Genomic DNA, 12,910 nt, shown 5'->3' on the forward strand with positions numbered 1-12,910 from the left:
GGCTGGGATTCGGCTCTGCAGCTCTTTCCAGCCTCCTCTGGGATTCCTCTCCCAAGCCCGGGTCTTCTGCTTGTCCTGCGTGGACCCCTGCGCGGCCTCCCTCAGTCCGGCATCAGCACTTAAACTTGGGAAATCCCCTCCTCCGGACTCGCCCTCCCCAGGCTTCGGATTTTCACCCTAGCCTCTCTCTTGGCCTGTGATTACCCTTTTCCGCCGCAGCTACCTCCTGCCTTCACGTCCACCTGGGACCATTATCCCGACTCCACCCTGCCCAGTCTGGCAGTCTGCCTGCCTCTTCCCCCCATCTCAGACCTCAACTCATTTCTGCTTGGGTACTTCCTTTTTGGCCTTAGCTCCCGCCTCGGCTAACTGGAGACCGACACTCTCACAGTTTGGGCCCAGACCTCAGCCCCCTGGCTGTATTCCCTCCATCCATGCCCCTCTTTAATTAGTCCATGCTCTCAATAATATAGCAGCCCGTTCCTTACCAGGCTGGTTCTGCGTTCTCAACTGCTGGGTGCCTTTGAGCTTTGGCTGATGGGTACTTGACATTTTATGTTCCTGAGCTCAGAATGGTAAGTATAGGCCTAGGGGAGACTGTGGCTAGCCCTATGGCTGGGTCTAATGGGCTGTTTCCGTTCTCTCCTTACAGAGGAGGAGCTTAGCTCCCAGCCAGCTGGGCAAGAGAAAACCGGAAGGCGGACCCTCTGATGATGAAGACTGGCAGCCTGGAGCAGTGGTGCGTACTCTGCCCGTAAGGGGATAGGAAGGTGGGGGAGCAGGGCTGTTTAGGCAGAAAGGAATTCTAGGCTTGCTTTCTGGGGTTACATGGAATGAACCCCGTCACCTCCAGAAGCCTCTTTCAGTAAACTTTAATGAGTGCTTACTGTGTGTCAGGCATTGAACCAGATAAATAAAATCTTTGTCCTCAAGGTTCTTATTAGAAGCTAACATGCCTCGGTTTTCCTGGTAAGAAGGGGTATTCCAAAGCAAAGAGCTGATTGGGTTAGTTCCTTTGGCTCCTTTGGGAAAAAAAGGGGAGGGGATTCCCCAGCAGCAGCTAGCAGCCTGCTCTTTTGCTCTTTGTCACCCGCCCAGTGCCACAGAACAGTAGTGTACTGGGCCTACCTTAGAGCCTGAGCTCACTTGGGCCTAGATTGGAGGGGTGGTGCCCATCCAGTCCCTGTAAATACTCAAGGGCACTATGTATGACTTTGAACTGGGCCCTGCCTTGAAGGCTTTCTGGGCCTGGCTGTGAGCACGACCTATGCAACCAAAATCAGTAGGACGATGTAGCATGTACTTCAGAGAGAGCAATTCAAGAGGCGATGGCTTGGCCACTGGAACTTCGGAGGAAGAGATTAGTTAAGGAATGTCTACAGGCAGTTTGGGGCAGGGACAGTGTGTGAGTAAAAGCCTGTAGAGAGAGCGGAAGGAGCCTGGTGTTTCTGTTTCAGGTGTACCTTATAACTTCAAATACCCTGGCAAGCTGGTACAAGTATGTTCTTGCCTGTTGGCTCAGTGGGGCTTGCTCTGTAGTCGTACTGCTGGTGTGCAGGGGGCTCCTCTACCTGTAAGGGAGGCACATTGGCTGCCCCTTGCCACTTACATGGGTCTCAGACTTGAACTTGGGGCAGCACTTGGTGCTGTCTGCTACTGGTTGCCCCAGGAAATGCTTTCAGTGCTGGTGTTCTCACTGCCACAGTGTGGACTGACGGGAGTGGCCTCAGTGGCCTGGAAGTTGGGAGCAGCTGTGCTCTTGCCCTCCATTGGTAAACTCAGGGAGGGAAGCAATGGGTCACTCAATCATTCCTTGGGGCTTTTGGAGTGAAGATTTGCGGGCAGCAAGACTCTGTGCTACTGATGGACTTGCCCTTCACAGACCCACTTCATTCACCTCTTCCAGTGCCCCTCAGGCAAGTTCTTTAATCTCATTAAGCTCCAGTTTTCTACCTATTAAGTCCAGATATAGACATGTATTTTAGGATTACTGTGAAGATAATACATGATAATACATGTGAAGAGTTTAGCACAGGGCCTGGCACTTAATAAAATTAACATTTTAAGTGTTAGTTGCCATTGTGGTGAACTCTCTATCATCCAGACTTCACCTTCCCCAATTCTCTCTTCTAGACTCCTAAGAAACGGAAATCCAACAGTGAGACCCAGAGCCAGGAGTGTTTTCTGTCTCCTTTTCGGAAACCTTTGACTCAGCTAACGAATCGACCACCGTGTCTGGACAGCAGTCAACATGTAAGCCTGACCTGCAGCCTGCCAGTGTCTTTGTGTGCCCTGTTTTGTCTGGGGAGGGTCCCTCAGTCCTCACACAGTAGCCAGGAGACACTTTTGTGGTGGCTTTGGGCCTGCTTACAGCTCCCAAGACCTGGAAAAGGCCTGACCTCTTTCCTTAGAGATCGTGTGCCTGACTAGGAATTCCTCTTGTTTAACCTACTTGGGCACCAGATCTCAGGTGACTCAGGTTGCTGAGGACAAGAGGGTGCAGGAGGGTGAAGGCTACGGCAGGGTGTTGGAACCTGTCAGAGACCTGTCTCTGACCCTGCATATAGCTTTTCAGAAGACCAGAGTGTCAGAGTGTCCTACAGTTTTCATGTGTATCCTCTAGTAAAATCAAAGGTAATCATCACCATGGCAGGTTCTGTGCATTATCTCATATAACTCTCATTTTTTTAAAATGAGGAAGCTATGTCTCAGAGGGTTTCAGTAATTGGCTCGAAGTTACAGAGTTGTCAGATCTGCCTAGCTCCATCGATAGCTTTTTCCTCTAAACTTTCTGAGGAACACAGTGTCACTGAGCTCCAAAAATCCTTGGAATTTAAGTGATAAGAGTGATAAAGCTGTCTTCTGTTATTCCTAACAAACCGCTTCAGCCACACCTGAGTTTGCTAATGAGATGACTTTGTAGTAACTTTGGGGCTGGTTGCCAGGGGAACCAACCCATCAATGGCCAATGTTTAATCAGTCCTGCCTGTGTAAAAAGCCTCCTTACAAACCCAAAAGGTTTAGAGAACTTCCCAGCTGATGAACAGGAAGTCAGGAAAGGGCACACCCGAAACTCCACTGGAACAGAAGCTTCTGTGTTCATCACTCTCTAGGCCTCACTCTTGTGTGTCTCTTCATCTAGCTATTCATTCATGTCTTTTAATATCCTCTGCGACAAACCAGTAATGTAAGTAAACTTTACTGAGTTCTGTGAGCCACGCTAGTGCGTTAATCGAACCCAAGGAGGGGGTTATGGGAACATTTGATTTACAGCTTGTGGTCAGAAGCACAGGTAACCACCTGGACTTGAGGTCTGCATCTGAAGCAGTGGGGAAGGCAGTCATGTGGGATTGAACCCTTTAGGATCTGATGCTTTTTCCTGGAAGACAATATTAGAATTAAGTTGTAGGGCACCCAGGTGGAGCTGAAGATTTTTTTGACGTGTGGAAAACCCACACATCTGATGTCAGAAGTAGTGTAGTATTGAAAGTAGAGGAGAAACGGTCGTGTTTTTCCTTTACAGGGATGTTTTGAAGGAAAGATGGGAATATGTTGATGGGACCACTGTATAATGGAGGTTAGTTATTTGTGCATTCAGCAAACATTTAAAAGCATTTTTACATAATATTTGGTGAATACAAAAGCATATCTAATATGTATAGTGTACATAAGATATAAAATAAAATAAACACCTGTGAACCCACCATCCAGGACTAGAACATCATCAAAGTCATAATCCCTTTTCTCATTCCCAGAGGTAACCACTATCCTGAATTATGTTCAACATCCCTTGCTTTTTGTGATAGTTTTACCATATGTATATAATTCACTGAGTAATACATTGTTTTTGTTTTTGGTTTTTTTGTATTTATTTATTGGCTGCATTGGGTCTTAGTTGCTACATGCAGGATCCTTGTTGCTGCGTGCGGGATCTTTAGGTGCGGCATGTGAGCTCTTAGTTGCAGCATGTATGATCTAGTTCCCTGACTGGGGATCGAACCCGGGCCCCCTTCATGGAAGCACGGAGTCTTAGCCACTGGACCACCAGGGAAATCACAGTAATCCATTGTTTAATTGTTCCTTGAGCTTTCATGAGTGGTGTGTAGTCCTCTGGGACTGTTTTCGTTCAGTATTCCTTTTGTTGTCCTGTAGAACTACATGACATAGGTGCAGGGGTGATGGGAGTACGCAGATGGGGCCTAACAGTCTGGAGGCTAGTGGAGACCCGAATCTTAGGGACATGCTGATTAGGTCGAGTCCTGAAGGATGTGAGGAGTTTTGCCAGGTGAAGAGAGCAGGAAATGTTCTAGACAGAGGGAACAGCCTGTGTGAAAGCTGTGGAGGAATGGTCCCCAAAGGCAAAAAAGCTTAAGGACCACAAATGTCAGTGCAGCCCTGGAGATGAGGGCTTTAGCCTTGGGCACAATGATTTTTAAGTCCTGTAGGATGTCTAGGTTTGCAAATGTGGGTGTGGTACCTAGGAGGGAGTTATGGACTGGAAATAGATTTGGGGTGATGGCATAGAGTTTGACACCTCCAAAGTGTATTGGCGTGTCCCTGTGAATGTACAGTCGGAAAAGCTGAGGGCCAAGCCCTGAGGAACAGTGACTTTTAAGAGGATTGGGCAGAGGAAGAAGAGCCCATTAGGGGACTGAGCATGAGGTCCCAGAAAGGCAAAATAGTGGAAGAGTGGTGTCATGGAAGTCAAAAGCAGAGAATATTTGAGAGGAAGGAGTGGCCAGCTTTGTCTAGTAAGAGGGTAGAAACATATCCCTTGGAGTTAAGGTCTTGTAGGCCATTGCTGACCTTGGCCAGAATAATTTAGAAGAGTGGAAGACGCAGAAGATAGGAGAAGTGGGAGATAAGGAAGGGGAGACAGACTACTCTTTCTAAAAGTTTGAAGGGGAGGAGATAAGAGGTCAAAGGACATTTTGTTTTTAAGATAGGGGAGATTTAAGTATGTTGTAAATGCTGGTGAGAAAGAGCTAGTGGAGGGGGAGAAGTTGAGATACAGGAGAGATCAGGCAGACCTGATAGAGGGAGAGGGAAGCTTTGACCTTGATGGGGAAGAGGGATGTTCTTCTCTCTCTTCTATCATCAGAAGGAAAGGGTGGTATGAATTTTCAGTAACTAAATGAACAAAGTGAGAGCATGCTTTCTCCCCTGCCTCTGTCAGAGTCTAGTGAGTATTACCAGATCAGATTCTTGGAGGCTGGCCATTGCAAACCTTGCAGATGTTTTTGGCCAGGGGTCCTCACATTCTTCCACAGTAGTTGCACAAGCCTGCACTTCTACCTGCAGAACTTGTGGTTCCTGGGTTTTACTGAAAGTCTTTTAAAATTTGGAGCATAAATTCTTGATGACTTAGAGCTTCAACACTAGCCTCTTATATTAATAATCTTGAAAATAATATCTCAGTTTCAGAATTAAAAGCAGAATTGACACCATGTTAGGAAAGAAATTAGAGTTCATCTGCTTTCTTTTCCTCTCTTTTGACTTAAAGGTAGCTTTTTGTTAGCATCTTTTATATAAGTTTCTCATTATTGCTATGTTAATTAATTTTGTTCAGCTGCAAAGAAATATGCAAATAAAGAATTTGGGCCTGTCTCCAGTCCTGGCCTTGTCGTGTTATTTAGTGTAGTGATGAAGTTAAGTTCTCCACATCCCTTTTCTATCTTCCAATACATTACCAAATATATTCATTGCATTTTTCCTTTTTACAGTACGTTGAGTTTCTAGAATTTAATATAATCTATATAGAAGTGGGTCAGAATAAAAGGTGAAAATTTCAGGGCAAGACAGGCTTGCTTTTTTTTTATGAAACTACCTTTTCGCTAGAGGGGAGTATTTTTCATGACTTCTTTTTCCACTAATGTATTCCATTAAGACTACCTTTAGGATTTCTGCTCTTGTTTTCTCTTTGCTCTCTTGGGTTCTAGCTCTTATTTTGTTGAGGTTCACAGGCTGTTATAACTCCCCAGAGGGCTCAGGTGCACATATTGGCTTGGCCAAAAGGTTTGTTCAGTTTTTTCCATAAGGTGGCTCTAGTAATACTTAATTGTCTTTCACTTCATTTGAAATAATTTTGTTAGATTGTATATGACAGCTGTCATATCGACATGCATTTAAAAAAAGACATCAAAATTGGTGAATTTTTGTGTAGCCACTTTAATATTGAAGATGGAAGAAAAAAGTAACATTTCTGGCCTATTATGCTTTATTATTTCAAGAAAGATAAAAACACAACTGAGATGCAAAAAAAGATTTGTTCAGTGTATGGAGAAGGTGCTGTGACTGATCGAACACGTCAAAAGTGATTTGCAAAGTTTCATGCTGGAGATTTCTTGCTGGATGATGCTCCACAGTCAGGTAAACCAGTTGAAGTTGACAGTGATCAAATCGAGACAGTCATTGAGAATAATCAACATTATTAGTCAACATACTCAAGATATCCAAATCAAGCATTGAAAATCATTTGCCCCAGCGTGGTTATGTGAATTGCTTTTATGTTTAGTTTCCACATAAGTGAAAAAATACCTTGACTGTATTTCTGCTTGTGATTCTTCACTTAAACGTAAGAATGGAATGAAAACATTCCATTTTTAAAACAAATTGTGATGGGCGATGAAAAGTGGGTACTGTATAATAATGTGAAACAGAAGAGCATGGGGCATGGGGCAAGGGAAATGGGGCAAGGGAAATGAACCACCACCAACCACTTCAAAGGCCGGTCTTCATACAAAGAAGGTGATGTTGTGTATGTGGCGAGACTGGAAGGGAGTCCTCTGTAATGAGCTCCTTCTGGAAAACCAAACAGTTAATTCCAACAAGTACTGCTCCCAATTAGACCAACTGAAAGCAGCACTCGACGAAAAGCACCCAGAATTAGTCAACAGAAAACACATAATCTTCCATCAGGATAATGTAAGACCACATGTTTCTTTGATGACCAGGCAAAAACTGTTACAGCTCAGCTGGGAAGTTCGGATTCATCCGCTGTATTCACCAGACATTGCACCTTTGGATTTCCATTTATTTCTGTCTTTACAAAGTTCTCTTCATAGAAAAAGTTTCAATTCCCTGAAGACTTAAAAGGCACCTGGAACAGTTCTTCGCTTAAAAAGATTAAAAGTTTTGGGAAGATGGAATTATGAAGTTGCCTGAAAAATGGCAGAAGGTAGTGGAACAATAGGATGGATAAGTTGTTCAATAAAGTCATTGGTGAAAATAAAAATGTGTTTTATTTTTACTCAAATACCAAAGGCACTTTTTGGCCAACCCAGTAGATCAGAACTTTGATGGGAGTTGTCAGTTAGCTCAGGAGCTGGTGCTGTGGACTCCCCTGCCTCCTTCTGCCCCAGCCCCCGTAGCCTAGTGGTGGTTCCAGGCTGAAGTGATGGCGCAGAGACTTCCTGTCACCCTTGTCCCTAGCTTTTTCTTGGTAATTGGCTTGCCCTCTCTCTCATGTCCTCTTTCTCGTGTTTTTTCCCTCTCTTGTGCCTTCGCATGGCAGGAAGCTGCTGACTCTGGGCTGATGCACATGACTACTCAGACAGGTTGGGTTAGGAAGCCATATTGCCCACTGGTTACAAGTAAGGGCCTTGGAATCAGGAAAGTCCTGCAAATGTCATGGCTGTGTGACTTGGGAAACCACTCAGCCTCAATTTGTTCATCTGTAAAATGGGGATGCCAGTAATATATGGATCTCATAGAGCTATTAATGAGGATTAAATGGTAACATGAATGCAAGGCTTAGCACTGCATCTGGCTTACGTTGTTATTGTTATTGTTGTCATTTTTGCTGTTGCTGTCAACATTATTTTACTAATACTACTGCTCCTCTTACTCCTGCTACCACTGCTCTTTGAAGGGCTGTTTAGTTCCCAAGGAGGCTGATGTGAGAATTGATATGGGAATTAGATGCAGTAAGCAGAATTGATAGGACAAAAAGGACAGTGATTGAATCCAGACACTGGAGTTCTGTTAGTACTGGGATTAGGTAAGTTTGTGGTGCTTTCTTAAGGCGCTGCAGCCTAGGGAATAGTTAGGTGGCCTTACTTGGCATGGTCTTTCATGAGCTAAAGGCTCTGAGCCTTGTGGTTGTCTAAGGCTAAGTATTTGCTTTGGCACTCTCGTGTCCCTGGGGATTTGTGGAACCTTATACAAAGCCTCAAAGGTGAAAGCCATTGTGCGAAACCTAATAATCTAATATGGAGCACATCTTCTGTTCTAGATGCATCTGAATGAGACGTACTCAAAATACAATGCTCTGAATGTATTGCAGTGTTTAAATAGGCATTTTAGACTGCATTTGTAAAAATATTATCCCATAACATCTCCAGTCAATCCTGAATTCCTGTTTCTTCTCTTTTCAGGAAGCATTTATTCGAAGCATTTTGTCAAAGCCTTTCAAAATCCCCATTCCAAATTATCAAGGTAAAAATGGAGACTTTTCTATTTCTTAAATTAGTCACATGTGAATATGCCTGGATAGATTAAAACCTATATTTTGTAAGTACAAGCTTACCTTGGAATTAAAGATACCAGTCCAGTGGTGACTATGGGGTGACCCTCCCAGGGCCTGCATGAAGTCTGTATTTGATAGCTTCAGCAAGGTCTGCCAAGACTAACTGCCCCTCCTCTTCTTGGTGGGCATGTGTCAGTGTTCAGGAAGCTCCTGGTGGGCCAGGGTGGCTGATGGACCCATGCTACATTCAGTTCAAGTGAGTTCAGTAGCATTTCCTTTCTGAGACTGACTCTGTCGGAGGCCTAGGGTCTATAGGGTTTCCCCCTGCCTTATGTAGGGCATAGCATTGTGCTAAAACTGGGGCTGGGAGGGAGGAGGCAAACTCTCAAGAGCTGTCAGCCTTGAAAGGCCCCTTTAGGGTTTCAGATCTTTTCAGGATTGATTTAATCTACCATGAATGAGACCTGGCCCTTCAGAAGTTTGTAGTTTAATAGAAGTAATATGGGGAAAACTCTGATCTGAGGCAGACTTGGGTAATGGTCAGGTAGTGGTGCCCAAACTGTGTTTGGAGAGGTTTTTGGGAGAGGGGGTCATATGGAAGCTTAGGAAAGGTTATGTGAAGGATAGGCATTTGAGCTGGGCCTGCTGGAGCTTCCCAATTTTGAGGGTCAGGTGACAAATTGTTGGTTTCTAGGTCCTCTGGGCTCTCGGGCATTGGGCCTCAAAAGGGCTGGGATCCGCCGGGCCCTCCATGACCCCCTGGAAGAAGGTGCCTTGGTTCTGTATGAGCCTCCCCCACTGAGCGCCCACCACCAGCTGAAGCTTGACAAGTATGTGCATTGGTATTTCTTGAGCAGTTCTGGCCCTCTGTAAGTGCACAAACCTGGAGGGCAGAGGGCATTTTGGTGTGATTTTACCTTGGGATCTGCGTGTGTTTTCAGAGTGCTGTCATGACTACTGTACCATCCAGAGAGTAAGCAGATGGGGAAGGAGAGTGCCTGGGGAAGAGCATGTAGACATGTCCAGTTGGTGGGGTTTCCTCATCCATTCCTACCAAGCTCACTCAGGGGGGCGGGGAGGGTTGAGGTGATGATATAGGGAACCCGTCCCCATCTCCTAACTTTCTCACCCTGAAGAGGAATTAGCTATGGTTTGATTGCACCAGGCCAAGGAGGTCTTCTCTTAGGCACCTGCCCTGGATCAACAGGACACAACTTTCTGAGGATGTGCCCTTTCCTGTGTCTGAGCTCCATGTTTTCTTTGCTGTGTTTTCTCAGGGAAAAACTCCCTGTCCATGTGGTTGTTGATCCTGTTCTCAGTAAGGTCTTGAGGCCTCATCAGAGAGAGGTAAATGGGGCTGGGCGGCTGGGCCTGAGAGGCTGCCGTCCCTGGGGCAGCAGCAGTGTGGATGCCAAAGTGCGCTGAGTGCTGTTATTCTCCAGGGAGTGAAGTTCCTGTGGGAGTGTGTCACCAGTCGGCGCATCCCTGGTAGCCATGGCTGCATCATGGCTGATGAGATGGGCCTGGGCAAGACACTGCAGTGCATCACGTTGATGTGGACGCTTTTGCGCCAGAGTCCAGAGGGCAAGCCAGAAATTGACAAGGCAGTGGTGGTGTCGCCCTCCAGCCTAGTGAAGAACTGGTACAATGAAGTTGGGAAATGGCTTGGAGGGAGGATCCAACCTCTGGCCATCGACGGAGGCTCTAAGGACGAGATAGACCAAAAGCTGGGTAGGAGCCTTAACAAACATGGCCTCACTCTTCCATACAACCTGCTCCTTTCTTAAGTGTATCTTTACTGATGGCCAGGGTTAAAGGCAGGGAGGGGGTGGCAGAAAAGAGAATTTCCGTGGAAAAGAGTTGAAATAGTTATTTCCAGGCTAAATTAAAGAATCGTCAAACTGGCTTTTCCTTTATGATATTCTCAGATTTGTTCCCTTGACACCTTTTCTGTCGTAGAAGGATTTATGAACCAGCGTGGAGCCAGAGTGCCTTCTCCCATCCTCATCATTTCCTATGAGACTTTCCGCCTTCATGTTGGAGTCCTCCAGAAAGGGAGTGTTGGACTGGTCATATGTGATGAGGTACTTGATGCCCAGCTGTCTGGATGGTAGAAGAAAGTCTGTCATCGTCTTCTCACTGAGAACTGCCATCCAAGGGCTGTGCCATTTGCTGGGGGATGCTGAGGACAGAACATACTGCCTTGGAGGAGGCAAACGAGATGGGGAGCCCGTGGTACCAATCTGCCAAAAGAGGGGTTGAGCAGAGCTTGGAATGCCAAGGAGAGTGTGGGGCTGTGGGCTGATTGGTTTTGTTGCCTCTAGACAGTTTTTCTAAACCAGAGGTCTTTGAAGGGTGGCAGGGATTTGAATGGGTGGAGAGACATGGTACAGTGTTTAGGGGAGCAGGTTCTAGGGTCAGAGAGATCTTTGTTCAAATCCTGGCTCTGCCACTTAGCAGTAATATGACCTTGGACAAGTTACTTAACCACCCAAGCCTCTTTTTCTGTGTCAGTAAAATGGGGTGATATCTGCCTTATGGGATTATTATGAGGATTAAATGAAGGAAAGCTTCTATCACAGTGCCTGGTATGTCCTAAGACCTTGGTAAATGTCAGCTCTGGTTTTTATTCTAGGCTGGGGACACTCATGTGAACAGAAGCGCAGAGATAGGCAAGTCGTGTGGATAGTCCATATACCTTGTGAGTCTGTGTTGACTCTAGGACTAAGGGAAATACGGCAGTTGTTTCTCTCTGGCCTTTTCCAGCACTGTGCTTGAAGGGTGCTAGGGATGCTACTACTTGGAAAGGAGTGAGGGTGGCTCGGAGCTTCCTAATATAGAGACTTTCCCAGGTCTTTAGGGGGCTTGGCTACCCTGAGTCTGCTGCCAGTGTTTACCTCTTGGGGAAAGTAAGGTCACCCCTGGGGCTTTAGTGAAGAGGTGGCTGAAAGACTTGGCCCCATCTGTCAACTGATTGGCGGGCTTGACTGTGCTCTGGGGACTGTAGATTACCTTAGTTAGTATCTGAGGGTCTTTTGGGAGGAGACAGAGAAGAAAAGCTTATTTTGGGGTACCGTGCTTGCTAATAGTGAGCTGTTTCCCAGTTGAGCTTTTGTCCTTATGAAGAGTCATTATCTAGCTTGTCTGCCAACCTCTGATACCCTGATGGGCCGGCCCCTGGTGGGAGTGAGGGATTAAGCAGGTTGAGGCGGGGTGTGCAGTGACTGCTGTGCAGGGCCCTGGCATTTGCTTCGTCACCATGGAAGGGCTGCCCAGGAGCCTGGTCTAAAGGCCAGGGCATTGGTGAAGGGAAGGGGAGGCAGGCGTTGAGGACTGGGGGGCATCTAGGTTTTCTTCTGCTCTGTAGGGTTTCATTTCTTCCTCAATCTCTCCTCTTTTCTGAGCTGACTGGCATGAGGGACCAGGCTGCCTCTTGCCACACTGCAGGGTCCTGGCCCTCCCTTCTACTCATCTGCCTTTTATTTGTCAGCAGTGTGTTGTCAGAGACCTGAGGAAGCCAAAGTCCTGAAAGATAGTCAGCCTACTCTAGGAGGAGTTTGTCCTGTTCATATCCTGGAAAGAGAAGATTCTGCCCCAGGCTTTCGTGGTCCCAGCGTCCTCCCAGCTGATGCTTTTCTCTGGAATACACAGAAATAACAATCGAATAATAGCATAATAACTGTGTATAAAGTTTTGATCCACATAGTTATCTGAGTTAGGCAGAAGAATTCAGAGCACTTGGGATCAGCATTGGCTTTGCCACTTGTAAGCATGGCTGCAGATGAGTCTGTTCTGAGACTACAGAGTAGATGGCACGTGGTCTACCTGAAAGGGACGTGATCCAGATCAAGAAAGTGGACACGAGGAACCATTTTGTGAAGTGTATGAACAGGGGAGGGATTGACGTCATCATCTCAGTTTTGGAGATTAGGAGACTGAAGCTCAGAGAAGTGCTGGGACTTGAATCCAGGTCTGAGATCTTAAGTCCTGGCTCTTTCCTCTCCCTTACTACCTTGGGTGTAACCAAAGCTTGGCTTGGCTCTGGAAGGACTGTCCCTGTATGCCTCATGCAGACCCATGTGTGTTCTTTTACAAGTGCCAGAACACAAAGCAAATCAGATGCTGGAAAGTGCATTAAAACCGAGAAGCTGCTCATGGGGCTTATGTTTCAGAGAGACAGGTGGTGGTATTTAATCTTGGTATCATTTTTTGCTTTTAAAAGGATAAGCTGAGAGTTCTGCCAGAACAGAAATTCAGCAGCAGCTTATAAAGAAGAACTCTGACAACTTTTCAAACATTTGATTTGCTGAGATGCCAGGGTTTGGGTTTTAAATCTGTGGCCCATGGTGGCAGGAGCTGGGTCTGGAGCCAGGGAGGTCCCATAGGAGCTGGGCTTGACTTTCCCTTCCATAGAGACACACAGGGTAGTGTGTTCATTCAATT

The 12,910-nt window shown here is 46.1% G+C and overlaps 1 protein-coding gene across 1 annotated transcript in view; it reads left to right on the top strand.

The window, feature by feature from the left end:
• Nucleotides 1-12,910, top strand: part of RAD54L (RAD54 like) — a 25,022-nt gene continuing 12,112 nt past the window's right edge. Inside the window, exons 1-8 of the mRNA XM_057709548.1 lie at nucleotides 1-575; nucleotides 653-739; nucleotides 2,134-2,253; nucleotides 8,376-8,436; nucleotides 9,162-9,297; nucleotides 9,745-9,814; nucleotides 9,910-10,198; nucleotides 10,427-10,551. Of these exons, the coding sequence (XP_057565531.1) occupies nucleotides 573-575; nucleotides 653-739; nucleotides 2,134-2,253; nucleotides 8,376-8,436; nucleotides 9,162-9,297; nucleotides 9,745-9,814; nucleotides 9,910-10,198; nucleotides 10,427-10,551 (891 nt within the window). The 5' untranslated portion in view covers nucleotides 1-572. The remainder of the gene's footprint in view (nucleotides 576-652; nucleotides 740-2,133; nucleotides 2,254-8,375; nucleotides 8,437-9,161; nucleotides 9,298-9,744; nucleotides 9,815-9,909; nucleotides 10,199-10,426; nucleotides 10,552-12,910) is intronic.

This window comes from Hippopotamus amphibius, chromosome 1, assembly GCF_030028045.1.
Source record: "Hippopotamus amphibius kiboko isolate mHipAmp2 chromosome 1, mHipAmp2.hap2, whole genome shotgun sequence".
NCBI classification, from domain to species: Eukaryota; Metazoa; Chordata; class Mammalia; order Artiodactyla; family Hippopotamidae; genus Hippopotamus; species Hippopotamus amphibius.